Here is a 15,630-nt window from a genome sequence, read left to right on the forward strand (position 1 = left end):
AACAAGATTATTAGTTGAATCCATGACAATAAATATCATCCCATACACATTTCAGAGATGACACAGTGTAGAAATTATGTAAATATTATAAATATTATAATATCTATGCTGTGAGCAATGACTGGCTGAGATTTTTTTTATAGCATGTCCATAATCTGCTAGCGAATTTAGTCAATGCATACAAGTACCGCGTTCAGAAAAAAACACAATTGATGAGATAAAGCAAAAGCGTTAGGAGATAGTATACCCTACACATATTGAAGATATTGCCTCTTTTTATTTCTTTAAATTAGTAGCCTACAGATAGAAAAAGCAAATTTGTGTGGATGGATTAAAAAACACAATTGATGAGATAAAGTAAAAGCGTTAGGAGATCGTATACCCTACACATATTGAAGATATTGCCTCTTTTTATTTCCTTAAATTAGTAGCCTACAGATGGAAAAAGCAAATTTGTGTAGATGGATTAAACATAATTTTATGCACACCAGAAAAATATACCAGAACGTGAATGAAAAAGCTGAAACATTACTTGAATGCGGATTAAGGGTATTCAGATACAAATATACAAACAGATTTTTGTCTTGAATTCACCGGTTTTCAACCCGTAAGTCAATATTAAAGCGCTATGAAAGAATTCCTGGTGGCTGTGGTAGTCCACGGATTCGACTAATTACCAGACTACTGATGATATTTTTCTACTATTCGTCAAACAAATTAACATTTTTATGTGTGATCCCAGTTTTCTAGCTTTTCCTTAAATAGTTCTTGGTAGCTAGCTGTAAGTGAGGATCGGCTTGCAAAAATAGAAACCAAAACCCTAAAAAAGTAGTTTGATAACAATGACATAAAAACAATAAAATTTTTGTGGTGATTCCAAATATGCGAACTTTATTAAGTTTAAAATTACCACCAAAACCTACAAGCCTGTTTGACTCTTTCTCCTAACTCTACTTTTTAAAACAGTAAGAAACCTTAGCGTAAAGAGCGGGGCGTTGAGGAGGAAAAGCCCCTTTCATATACGGAGTAATTTCTGTTCGTTTTAAGTTTTAATGTTGCTCCTTACTTTCATTAAAAAAAACTTGTTCTTTTTATTTAATTTCTGGAAGTTTTTGAATTAATGCATGTTTTGATCTTGGCTCTCCGCACATAAATAATTAAAACGAAATTTGCGTATTAATTAATTGCAATTAATCGGAAGATTTTGAAAAAAAAGAGCGAAGGAGGAATCCAGGTTGCCCTCCAATTATTCGACTACTTAAGAAGACAACTAGAACTTTTAAATTTTTAAAAACGTTTTCATCGGTTATTGTGTATATGAGGGGTTTCTACGCTCGTCAATACCTCGCTCTTTACACAACAGCTTAAATTTTGTCCCAATTCCTTAAGAATTACCTCTGAATCCCAAAGGCCGTAGAATAAATAGTTGAAATTACTAAAAATACTTTAGCGTAAATATTGAGGTATAACGAGGAGGTAAACCCCTCATATGCGTAATAATTTTTTTTTTGTTTTAAGTTTTAATGTTGCTCCGTACTTTCAGGAGAAAAAACTTTTCATATTTATTTTCATTGTTTTTTCAAATAATGCTAGAAAATCCTGCGCCCCCTTCATTGAAATTTTTCCCCCCCTGAGAAGTTCCTCCATGGAAATATCTTCCCACGTAACCCCCTCCCCTCAACTCTCCCCCATAAACAAAAAAACTCTGAAAACGTCTAAACACGTCCCAATAACCATTACTATATGTAAACACAGGTCAAAGTTTGTAACTTGCAGCCCCTCCCACGGGGACTGCGGGGGAGTAAGTCGTTGCTAAAGACATAGTTATTAGGTTTTTGACTACGTTGGAGAGAATGGGTATCTCAGAATTTTGAACCGGTGACTTTTGAGAAAAAATGATCATGGGAGGGGGCCTAGATGCCCTCCAATTTTTTTGGTCACTTAAAAAGGGCACTAGAACTTCTAATTTCCGTTAGAGTGAGCCCTCTTGCGACATTCTAGGACCACTCATTCGATACGATCACCCATGGAAAAAAAAAACAAATAAACTCGCATCCGTGATTTGTCTTCTGTCAAAAAATGTGAAATTCCATATTTTTGTAGATAAGAGCTTGTAACTTCTACAATAAGGCTCTTTGATACGCTGAATCTGATGGTGTGATTTTCGTTAAGATTGTATGACTTTTAGAGGGTGTTCCCCCTATTTTCTAAAATGTGGCAAATTTTCTCAGGCTCGTAACTTTTGATGAGTATGACTGATCTTGATGAAACTTATATATTTAAAATCAGCATTAAAATACGATTCTATTGATTTAATTATTGGTATCAAAATTCCGTTTTTTAGAGTTTTGGTTACTATTGAGCAGGGTCGCTCCTTACTACAGTTCGTTACCACGAACTGTTTGATATGAGGAGTTTTCTTAGGAGGAGGAGGAGGCATCAAAATTAATTTATAATCTCCCTTTATTCGTAGGAACTAGTCGTTGGAATTCCGCATGAATTTTCCACGTTCTAGCATTTTAGCCTGTATTATAGCAATTTTGGTATCGACAGGGCCAAATGTTGCTGTAAACTTTGGTTAAAAGGTTATTGTAACCTTTGGTCAAAGTAAAAACTCTGAGAAATATTGAAAGATATTTATTTAGTTTCGCAGTCTTACAGATAATACTGACGCGTAGTATACGTTTCGTCCCTAAACATAATTTAAAAAAAAAATAGCTTAAAAGTACGGATCAATATTAAAACTTTAAACGAACAGAAATTATTACGTAGGATGAGGGCGGTTGCCCTCTCCTCAATACCTCACTCTTATGGCTAAAGCTCGACTTTTTGTTCCAAATAGAAAGATTCCTGAAACACAAAGGCCGTTTAATTAGAATAATAAGTTTTTTAAGTTTTAAAAAGCAACTTTAGCGCAAAGAGGGAGGTATTGAAGAAAGGGCATCCGCCCACAGATACGTAATGATTTCTCTTCGTTTTAAGTCTTAATCTTAATCTTTACTTTCAGTTGAAAAAGCTTGTTTTGTTATTTAGTTTCAGATTGCTTTGTATATAAAGCCGGTAAATCGGGCTCCCCCCATGAAAAACTCCCTTCCCCACACAAATTCGTCCATTAAAAGATTCCCATGTATCCTCCCTCAGACACAAAATTCTCTCCCTCCCTCGACCACTGAAAGTGTCTGTATACTTCGCAATAACCAATACTAAATGTAAACAATGAGTAAAGTTCATAGCTAGTAGCCATTCCCCCTGGGACTGTGAGGGTTAAGACATCCTCAAAGATATAACTATTAGATCTTTTTACTATGCTAAACAAAATTTCTATTCTGAAATTTGATCACGCTACTTTGGGGAAAAGGGGGCGTGGAAGGGAGGCTAGCTACCGTCCAATATTTTTGGTCACCGAAAAAAGGCACTAAAACTTTTGATTTCGGATCAAATGAGCCCTCTCCCGATCTTCTATGATCACTGGTTCGATGCGATCACTTCTGGAGAAAACACACACAAAAAACAGCAAACAAACAAAACAATCAAATAAACACCCATCCGTGACTTTTTTTTCTGGTAAAATATCCAAATTTCCACATTTTTGTATATTGGGCCTTGGAACCTCTATGCTAGGGTTTTTCTGCTATGCTGAACCTGCAGGTGTGATTTTCACTTAAGATTACTTGAATTTTTACAGGATGTTTCCCCCTTTTTCAAAATTGGGCAAGTTTTCACAGGCTCTTAGCTTTCCATGGGTACATTAAACTTGATGAATTTTACATGTTTTGAATAAGCATAAAAATTTGATTCTTTTGATGTATTTATTGCTATCAGGACTTTGTTTCTCAGAGTTTCGGTTACTATTGAGCTGCATCGCTCCTTACTTACAGTTCGTTACCACGAACTGTTTGATGAATGCAATACCATAAAAATGGGTGGGCACTATAGGCCATTTATCCAGTAAAGCTGAGCATATAAAACATAAAGAGTACTTTATATTTTTGCATTATTTATTAGTATCTTGGCCATTAAATTCTGTAATAAGAAGGCGTTTCAGACTCATCTATTCAAACTTTATATGGGAGGTCCCTCAGATGAATTGAGTGAATATTCTGATGATTGCTGTTATATATATATATATATATATATATATATATATATATATATATATATATATATATATATATATATATATATATATATATATATATATATATATATGGGGCTGTACCCCGTTTTGGGTTGGTCAAGGGGTAGCAACCAATGATCTTCGAAGTAGTTTTCATATCTTTTTGATAATAAGACCCAACTATAGGCTGTAAATGATGTTCCACAAACATTTGCCAAATTTTAGAAGGAAGGTCCCCCAAATTGATTCTATCCCTGGAGGGCTAGCTTTAGCATTTTCCCCATTCTAAAGGAAAAAGGATCTCGAAAAATTTATATAATTTTAAAAGCTATTTTAAACGGAGTTAGGAAAGGTTCTTAGGATGCCTTCATTCTAATAATATTCATCTCTCCTAGCTCATAATTGAAATTCTTAAAAATTAACAAATTTATTTATTAATTTGATTGCGACTAAAATGCAGAGTCTAATGTAAACAAAATTATATCAAACAGTTTGTAGTAACGAAACGTAAGTAAGGAACGACCTGGTTCAATAGTGACCGAAACTCTAAGAAACGAAGTTTTGATTCCAATAGATAGTTTAAAAAAGTCGAATTTTTATGCTGATTTCAAATATATAAGCTTCATCAAGTTTAGTCTTACCCATTAAAAGTTACAAGCCTGAGAAAATTTGCCTTATTTTTCAAGAAAAGGGGGAAACAACCCCTAACCGTTATAGAATCTTAATGAAAATCATAGCACCCGATTCAGAATATAAGAAAATCCTACTATAGAGGTTTCAGGATCGTATCTGCAAAAATGTGGAATTATGTATTTTTGCAAGAAGAAAGATCACGCTGCGTGTTTACATGGTTTTTCCCCCCAGGGGACTCAGTGGTTCTAGAATATCGAAAGAGGGCTCATTTAAACGAAATTTAAAAGTTCTAGTAACCTTTTTAAGTGACAAAAAAATTTGATGGCAACTAGGCCCCCTACACGCACATTTTATTCTCGAAGTCACCTGATCAAAATGTTGAGATAGCCAATTTCTTTCAGCATTATAAAAAAATCTACTTAATCTCCCACAGTCCTCAGGGTAAGGGCTGCAAGTTATGAGCTTTTCTCATTGTTTACATATAGTACTCGTTATTGGGAAGTATACATATGTTCTCATGGGGATTATTTCTGATTGTGGGAGGGGATTAGGGGGAGGAGGATGTGTGGGAGAATCTTTCCATGGAGGAATTTTTCATGGGGGAAGGGAATTCCAAGTAAAGTGGGCGCCGGGTTTCGCAGCATTATTTAAAAAGTATCATAAATTGAATAAAAAACAAGTTTTTTTTTTAAATTGAAAGTAAGTAGCAACATGCAAACTTAAAACGAATAGAAACTATTACGTATATGAGGGGTTCGCCCCCTGGTCAATACCTCGCTCTTTACGCTAATTTTTTTTAGTACTCCCAAAAGAGCTATTTATTCTAATTAAAAGGCCTTGGCGATTCAGGGGTCATTCTTAAAGAATTGGATCAAATTTGAACTTTAGGGTAAAGAGCGAGGTATTGACGAGGGGGTTCATTTTAAGTTTTAATGTTGCTCCTTACTTTCAGTTGACAAAAACTTGTTTTTTTTATTTAATTAATAAATAAGCATTATGTCAAATTGAATCTAATTTATTTTTAAATAATTTCTACGTATAAAAATTATGAAATAAATAAGCTATCCATCCCACTAATATTCACACGTTGCTCACACGTAAAAATAAGGACAGATGATGCATCATTATCAATAAATAACTTTAATAGAAAGCGTACAATTATTCACAACATCAATCACCAGGACTGCTTAACTAGAGTTGAAACACTGGACAATTTTTTCACTGAAGGTTTTGCTGCCTTAGGAATTTTCTGAATCCAAAAAAGTATAAGTTAATGTGGTCGACCCCTCCATTAAAATGCCCATAGAAATTACTAAGATTGTGGCTGTATTACTGAAAGTGATTGCTTCTTGAGATACGCCCTGTAAGATTCATTGGAAAGAATAGCGTAACATCAACTAGCAGTAAAAGCTAAATACAGTCTAAAGACCGGGTAGGAGGTGTAGAAATGTGATGAGTGACGGCTAAATGGAGCTAAACAACATATTAGTGACCCGAGCTTTCATGGTCAACTTTAGTCACCTGTTTTGTATAGTAATTTCTAAGTTACACGACAAGATCAAAGTAAACCAGCAGAATCACAGATCTTTAATTCCGCTTTCTGGTTCCAATACTTGTTATTCTCACTGTAGCTGCCTCAGGGTCTGGCAGTGGCTCTGGTGCATGATTATGGATATTTTCATAGCCATAACGATTTGAACTGTTCCAGTAGCCTTGCTTTGTCAATAACCGATTTTGATTTGACTCAACAGCCTGAAGATCCATACTACTATCTTCATTATTCCACTTGTTCAAAAAGCCTGGATCGGGTGAACGCCAGATGTCTCCTGTAATTAAAAAAAAAAACTTGTAGGAAAGCAAAGAGGAATATTCGCGAAATGTCAAAGTATATTTAACTAAAGAGTTTGATTTTCCTTTCTTCCCAGGAAATTGTCTTGTAGGCTTATTCTAGTACCCTAGACAAAAATTAGAGCGAGACTCGAATTACCTTTATTACTAAATTAATTAATATTAATTATTAATCGAATTAACAATTAATTGTAATTATTATACTCGAATTAATTATTAATATTAAACGTAAATGCAGTTTAGAGGGAAAATGATATGGTTTACTGGGGGAAAATTGAGCACAAAAGGATTATTGTCAGCTTTGAATTTCACTAGGAAAATTATTGACTCTTGACTTCAACGGTTTCCGTTCCCACTTTTTTAGTTTATTTGGTTTAAGTGCTCTTATTAAGGAAAATCTAGCATGTTATTGTCAAATATTAACTACCTATGTTAAAGCTAGATTATAATCATCTGCGATATAAATTTTTCTTGTAGTCTTATTTTTAATCGACTTGCGAACTTCCAGTTTCATTCTTCTCTCATTTAGTAGTTCTTTATTCCCTATAAAGCTGCTCAACGGTGTTTATGAGGGATAAAATTATCAGTAGTGTTTTTTTTCATTAGTAGCTAGAAAGAGAGATTTCTTGAAAAATTTTATTTCAATTATTATCTATAATATTTTCAGGAACGGGTATGCAGCCTAAAGTCAGGTTTTGGAAGATGTGTTTTTTCTCACCTTTACCCCATCCTTCATTTCAGGTTTAATACATTCTACAGAAATGGGCCACACAAAAAAAGAGAAAAAATTTAGGAAAAGGAAAAAAAGGGAAAAAAGGAAAAAATGTCATATAGTCAGCTTCATTCAGACCATATGCCAGGATAAACTAATCTCAAGGGCTTTAGCGTAATTCCAACCAAATCTGATTATTCTAATTTTTGTTTTCGAAGTTAAAGCAGGTTATAAAAAAAAAAACTTCGCAAAGTCAACCATGACTTTCATTTAGGAATGTGATAGAGCTTGAAGCTCAAAAAGTACCAGTACATAAAGTCTCGCTCACCTAGCTGAACCATTTTTTTCAGTTCAAAAAGAGTTATTGCTGGAGAATGGGAGGTATATGGGAAAATTTTTCCGATATTCCAGCTGGGTCATAGATCCATTTCTATCATTTTTATTGACATTGAACGGCTAGAAATCGAAGTTAAAGGAAGTAGCTCTTCCTTAATTTTCTCCGGTCTCTATATGAAGTTTCAAGTGAAATTATTTGCTTTCTTAACCCACAGAAGAAAAAAAAATGACAAAAAGGTATGTATATATGTGTGCCTCGGGGCTCTGCTCTGTAAAATTTAAGATGTTTCACGAATTACGGTTAGCTTTGAAAACTGATGTTTTTTTATATAGATTTAGAGTTTGACTAAATATGGATAGTTCATCACAATAATACGACCCCTAAAACACAGCTATACAAGATATACCTCCAACCCATTCTGTTCCTAGCTTACCTCTTTGCTCCATCACCCTGAAGGTCTCGTTTTTTTTTTTTTTTTTTTTTTTACGTAACCCCCATCCACTGCATTTGGATCCATGCAAAACCCCAGATGGATTGACAAAGATCACGGTTTTGGGCAATATCATAGTTACTGTGTAACACCTAACCACACCATAATAACCTTATTTTACTCACAGGAAAAAGTGAAAAGGTGAATCAAAATTCCATTTTTTAGGGTTTCGGTTACTATTGAGCCGGATCGCACCTTACTACAGTTCGTTACCACGAACTACTTGATTAAGCTAGCACTAATCTGAAGTGAATAATTTTTCTCAGTTTTTTTAACTAGCCCGGTTACGGTTACAGACTACACGGTTAGTAATGGCTAATAACTGCTGTAATTTTGTAGATATAATAATCTACTTATAACCAATACAGAATTTTGTCATAGGATAACCCAAAAATTAACAAGGTATTCATACACTGGCAAGACAGATAATTTTATTGATTATTTTGTTGTAAACCGATTACTGTCAGAATCGATAAGAAAATTTAGGGTAAAAAGGAATGTTTGATATTGATGTCGAAAATAAAGATTACCATCTAGTAGTTTCTAGGGTTAATCTAAGGCTAAAATTTAGGAAGGGCAATTACCTTCCTGGAAGATAGGATCTTCGTAGACTCCAGGATGGTAATTTGAGAGAAATATTCCAGGAACAGTTGGTACTAAACTGGTGATTCTAGAATTTGGTAATGTAGGAGATGTATGAAATAATTGCAGGAAAATAGATTGTGAAGTTTCCGATTGTGTTTCAAGAAAGAAAGATAGAAACGGAGCTAGGACTATTGATCAAAATGCTTTATGTTTTTTGAGGGCGATGGGTTTGTTTCAGAATTATTTGAGTGATAAGTCACATGAAAATTAAAGGATTGTAAAGAAGGTGGAGGCAGTATTAAATTATGAATTAATCATTGTGGATAGGAGGCCATGGATAAAGTTGCTAAATATCTGGAGGATCCCGCGAGACGGCATCATAGTAGCCCATATATTGTACAGGTTTGTTACTAAATAGAGAGTAAAAAGTCAATCTAGACTTGTCTCAGTTAAAGATAGGAACGGGGCCACAAATTGTGATAAAGAAAGAGTTAAATAGTGATGGGCAAAACATTGAGGGTGTGCTAAACTGTGATAGAGTTACAGTAAAAGCTATAGAAAAGAATGAAAAAGTTTGAAAAACTTTGAATGTTAAGGAAGATTTACTTTGTGAAGAAGAATTAGTACAGTCCTAAAAATATTGATAAATAATATGACTTCAGGTGCAGATAGTGTAGTAAAACCGTTTTTACAATGTAGAAGTTGTGAGGTTAGAGATAAGCTTCTGAATATTAAGAATTGGATTTTTGACAAAGGGAAATTACTTTGCGATTTTAGAACAGCTTTAGCGAAGGTCCTATCTTTGCATGGTATACCAAATAAATATATGAAAGTGATCATTTCTACGTACAACAATAGCATTACTACGATTAAAATAGGAAATAAGGTTAGTATCTGATGTCATATTAAATCAGGAGATAATTAGAGTTGCGTTCTATCCCCATTTATCTGGATAATTTTAATCCTTAAGAAAGGATACCTTAAGAAGCATAGCAAGGGCAATGGGAGGACATGGAATCAATTGGGGACGCAAAATTCCCCTTGATTTAAGTAGTCAAGTACGGTCTTTGAAAGACGGATGAGGATTTCCCGATGTTCTGCAGTGAGATTGCATAGGGATTGTATCTGGTACCCGACTGCCTGAGCGTATCTCAAACAGTAACTTTTCGAAGTATGTGGCTCACTCCCGCTTTATAGGGTTATAAAGGATTGCAGTAATCTGAAGAGAGTTTTATGATTTGTTCTCTATTTTTGTAAAAAAAAATGATCCTCCCATATTTCTTATGGTGCTAACTACGGCATATGTTCCAAAATTCATGAGGTTTATTTCATCACTTTAGGACGGTATGGCACATAAATACACAGTAACATAAATATTTGTACATTTCATTTCTGGTTCTAACCCCTTCTAAAGAAAGGTCCTCTATTATTGATTAGCCTAATAATATTTACACAGTTATAGTTCATTCCTCTTATAGCTTTTCGTTTACAATAGTTTAGCTTCAGTGTCAGTTAATAAGAATAAATGAAGAAAACAAAACAGGTTTATTTCACAGCATAAGGCTCTTAAATCTTATGCTGTAAAGTCTCCTATCCGCTGAAGGCCTCGCGTCAATTTTTTACTTAAGCTTGAATTTAAATTTAGATTAATGTGGTAAAGCAGCGGAGGCGCCAGCTTCTTTTATCTGAGCATTACAAATAAAGTATTTTTCAACACTTCTAAAAATGGTTTCCTTGTCCAAGTGCAGTTTCGTCCCATGTACCTTTTCTCCCTTGGCGACATACCTCTAACTCAGACTTTCCAGGGATAGTCTTCCCCCATTATGTGAATTGTGCAGGCATTTAATTGATGTATCCCTGAAGATCTGCAGAGAATTGAAGGGAGCAAATTACTCTGACGTGCCAATTCAAAAAGGCTATCCAATGTCTCCCAGCGGATAGAGGGATTGAGCAGCTAATGTAGAGAAAGTGCTGTAGCTATGATTGCATAGCCTCTTGGGAATTAGACTATATTATTCCTTCTTATTGTGAAGACACTTCATAATTTAGGAAAATATAATATGCACTCCAAATAGTTCTTAGAAGGCTATGTTTGTTTTTACACAGAGTTAGTAACAAAATTAATTAAAACTTATTTACTAGTTAATTGCTTCAAGCTGTAACTATTTGACATTCTCTTTTGAGAAAATTTTCATATTCTTGATAAGTAGGTAACTTAAGATAGCCTTTACTTTGATAATTGTTTTCTTAAGTATTATATTGGACTATGATCCATTGAAAGACTTAAGGGAACGATTTAAAAGTTGTCTTTTGCTACTATCTGTCTAAAAGTTTTAATTTATCGTTGTTTTTTCCAAAAAATTTAAATTTTTTTAAAAGTTTCATTACTTTTTTCTTTTATTATGGAGATTCATCGTCATTCTCACTAGACCTAATGTCAATGTTTATTTCTGTCATCGTAAAGACTGCCCTTCTTTTCATCTGTTACTGTTAAAAGGGTCATCACTATCTTATGTCATCAGATTAAGTGGCAGTTTTTATTAGACTTTTAGCGAAGTGATGCAAAAAATACCGTTGCCTTTAAATGTAATCCTCTTGTCCATTAAGGTAAAATTACAGTAAAAAATTAATAGTTATGCATAAAACGTAAAACACTTAGACTGTCGAAATTTGGTATTGACTAATAAACTGTCGGAGCAAATACTTAAAGAAGCGCACTTAAATCGTTCGGTCACTCAATTATTACATCCCCAAAGGCATGCAGAAAATTTGGAGAGAGTGAATCCCTTTAACATGCGATTTTCGAAATATTTTTTTGATGCCTCTTCAGTCTCCCTGTTGCGAAGACGGTCCATAATTTAGGAAAGTATAATGCAAACTTTAGGCAGTTTAGGGGAGACGGTCCTTGCTTTTGCGAAGACGCGAAAAAACTAATTAAAAAAGAAGGAATAACGGTTGCGAAGACGGTCCATAGTTTAGGAAAAGCTAATGCAAACTCTAGACATTTTGGGAAGACGGTCTATGCTTTACGGAAGACGCAAAAAAATGATGAAAAAAAGAAGGAATAACTCTTTTTTTGTGAAAAAAAGAAGGAATAACAAAAGACTAATGCGCTTTTTGGACAATTTTGAGAAGATAGTCCATGCTTTTGCGAAGATGCAAAAAAAAACGATAAAAAAAAAGAAGGAATAACTGTTGCGAAGACGGTCTATAATTTAGGGAAGGCTAATGCAAACTCTAGATTATTTTTGGAAAACTTTTTTTATGCTAATGTAGTATCGGTTGGAAAAATAATAAGACTATTATCTGTTAATTTATACCTTTCAGCTATAATATTTAAGAAAAAATCAGTTTTAAACAAATTGTCAATTTCTAATATATTGTAAAGTTTACTTTTAATTTATTTGTAAACCCGTATAAACTGACAGATTCCCATATGCTATCAGGCAGATAATTCCAAACAGAAGGCCCCAGATTATGAGCCATATATGAAAAACAGTCAGATCAACATATATGATTCATATTCTGGGATTTTCTGCTTGGAATAATCTGCCGGCTAGCATCAGGGAGTCTGTCACTTTATATGGGTTTTAAAAATAAATTGAAAACATTTTATTTAACTAATAGATTTCGAAGGGCGGAAGATTTTTTATCTTTTTTCGCAGTTGTTTGGGGTGGGGTGGGGGCTGAAACCCGTAAAAGATAATTAATAGGACTATTTTGTTGCATAGTCTTCATGTGTATGTGTTGTTATTTTTTATACATAAGATAAGCTAGGTGGTTAATCATGAAATGTTATGTTCAGATCTTTATTTATAAGATATAAATCATAACAGGGATTTGCAGCACAAGTCCTTAGGACTTACTTTTTGCTACAATAATTTATTAGTAGTGTCATTTTTATTTATGTTTATATTTTGAATAAAAATAAAACCTACCTACTACCTACTTTCATTTTTTTGTCCTTAACTTAGAATTATCTATGTTAATATTTTACTTATAGTTTCTAGTTAATCATGTCATACCTTCATATAACAAATTAAATTTGGAGTGTATGCATAGCGGTGCATACATTGGAGTTTGTCAAGGATACATCCATTGAATTACTGCACGATTCACTTGCATCTCAATATATATTTGCTTTGCTATATTTAACTTTGAAAGTCTAATTGAATCAAAATTCAGATTTTAAAAAATATTTTACTTATAGTTTTTAGTTCATCTCATTCTAGATTTTATGAGAGTATTTTCCTAAATCTAGGAAAGCGTTTTTATTTCAATTTAACAATAAAAATTTTAAAAATGTATAGGGGTTCACACAATTCACGTCCACTTATATGTATATTCTTTTTACCATATTTATTTTATAGATTTTACATAAATTACAAATCAAACATAATTTCAATAACTTACAATTTAATGTGCCCCTATTTACATTTAGTTCCATATATTAAGATGAGTTTTTTGATTTTTCAATAAAAATATCAAAAAGGTATAGGTGTTCACACAATTCACGTGCACTTTGATGTATATTCTTTTTACCATATTTAACTTTTAGAGTTTACATAAATTAAAAATCAAAGATTTATAGTTTCAATAACTTACAATTTAATATGCCCCTATTTACATTTAGTTCCATATATTAAGATGTGTTTTTTGACATTTAACTTTTAGAGTTTATATAAATTACGAATCAACTATTTATAATTTCAATCACTTACAATTTAATGTGCTCCTATTCACATTTAGTTCCATACATTAATACGTGTTTTGTTTTAATTTTTCAATGAAAATATCATAAAGGTATAGGTGTTCACACAATTCACGTGCGCTTTGACGTATATTCTTTTTACCATATTTAACTTTTGGAGTTAATATAAATTACGAATCAAACATTTATAGTTTCAAAAACTTACAATTTAATGTGCCCATATTTACATTTAGTTCCTTATATCAAGACTCTTTTTTTTCAATAAAAATATCAAAAAGGCATAGGTGTTCATAAAATTGTCATGCACTTTGATGTATGTTCTTTTTTCCAAATTTAACTTTTAGATTTTACGTAAATTACAAATGAAATATTTCTAATTTCAATATCTTACAATTTAATGTGCCCCTATTTATATTTAGTTCCTTGTATTAAGCAATGATGAGATCAACTAGGGACTAATAGTATAATATCGTCAAAAATTTGAATTTCAAGTTGAGTAAACTTTTAAAATTAAACATATATCAAAGTAAATATACATTGGGGTTTACGTGGATTGTGGTGTCATTCAGTTGATATAACTTCGAAGAAATATTCAGAGTTGAAAGCAACGAACAGTTTTGACACCCCAATTCGAAAATATTGCTCTCCCTTCGAAGGAGGGGTCAAATAGCAAATATAGTAGCTGTGATTTTGTTGCATCATGATAATTATACTAATAGTTCATTTTTCTAGTGTAAAAGCTCTCTATTGTTTAGGAAATTCTAATCCAAAAAGTTTTTGGAAGAGTTTTCTTGTGTTTGCATAAGGTTAGCTGGAAAACTAATCAGAACTTATTCAATAGTTCCTTGCTTTGAGCTATAACTTGAAAAAAGTTCTCTTTAAGCAAATAGTCAGGTTCTCAACAACTACGTAACTCAATACAAACTTTTTTTTCAAAATGTTTTGTTTAGATGTTTAATTGAAAATTATTTCTATGCGAAATTTATTTGCAACTTTTAGTTCATTCTTTAATGCTTAATATAGATAATTAAATATAAATTGGGCTATATAAAATTGACCGAATTATAATTTTGGAGAATTTGATAGTATCGGTTTTCACTAACAGAAACTTTTTTGAGCAAAAATAGATGGTGCTAATAATATCAGTCTGTCTTGTAGATTTCTTAAACTAGCAAAGCCTAAATTATGAAATAATGTATTTAAGTGATGAAATTCTAAACAAGAAAAATGAATAGTATGAATTACTTTTTTTACTTGTAGAGGGCATCCATTTCATAGTCAGTCTAAAAAATGGTGCTTTTTCTAAAGCTATAGCTTTCAAAAATTTACTCTGCAATAAATCTTTAATTTTTATCAATTAGGCCGACTAACTAAAAGAGGAAGTTTATGAAACATGACAAAATTCACTGGCTAAGGCCAGTCGTAAAGGCGGTTGTTTATATGTATATATATATAAAGTATATTGAAATACCTGATAGTAAATATTAAAAATATGTACAAAGAAGATGATGAATTGTCTTGAATATTGAAATATCATAATTTTGTATGGAGTCCTAATCTTTGCAAAAGATTTGCAGTTGTATGTATGTATATATAAAAAGTATATTGAAATACCTGATAGTAAATATTGAAAATATGTACAAAGAATATGGTGAAATGTCTTGAATATTTAAATATCATAATTTTTTATTGAGTCCTATGGACGGCTTAGACGGCGTTTGTAAAGTTTGTAAAGTGTGTTTCCTTAAACGTTTCACCGCTCATATGAGCCTTGTACTTTACGTGCGTTTTGAGCGGCAAATTATTCAAATCTCTGAAGCATTTCATATTTCGGAGAAAAAAAGAAATAAGGAGCTTGGGGTATGAGTATACTTTAACGAGGCATAAGGGCTTGTTATATATTCTGCTTGGTATATGAGTATATATTCTGCTATGGTATACTAGTATATGATAGGATTTTCTCGTACTAAAGAAATCAGCATATCTTCAGTTTCCTGATGCCCCATTTCCAAATCTGTTTGAAAGTTTTGCTCTGGAACTTTTTCCCTATTGGTCAACTTTATTACTTTATGAACTTTACAGAAAAAGCTAACTAAAGTTTAACATTAATGCTTACTCACGTAAAGGTTAACGACGCAACTTTACGAACTTACGAATATATATATATATATATATATATATATATATATATATATAT

The 15,630-nt window shown here is 32.6% G+C and overlaps 1 protein-coding gene across 5 annotated transcripts in view; it reads right to left on the bottom strand.

Annotated features, from left to right (window-relative positions):
* Positions 1 to 5,744: 5,744 nt before the first annotated feature.
* LOC136036010 (uncharacterized) overlaps positions 5,745 to 15,630 on the bottom strand; it is a 101,895-nt gene continuing 92,009 nt past the window's right edge. For all 5 annotated transcript variants that reach the window (XM_065717931.1, XM_065717933.1, XM_065717932.1 and 2 more), the window contains exon 8: positions 5,745 to 6,576. In XM_065717931.1, coding sequence (XP_065574003.1) covers positions 6,338 to 6,576 — 239 coding nt within the window. In that variant the 3' untranslated portion in view covers positions 5,745 to 6,337. The remainder of the gene's footprint in view (positions 6,577 to 15,630) is intronic.

Source organism: Artemia franciscana, chromosome 15, assembly GCF_032884065.1.
Source record: "Artemia franciscana chromosome 15, ASM3288406v1, whole genome shotgun sequence".
In the NCBI taxonomy this organism is placed as follows: domain Eukaryota; kingdom Metazoa; phylum Arthropoda; class Branchiopoda; order Anostraca; family Artemiidae; genus Artemia; species Artemia franciscana.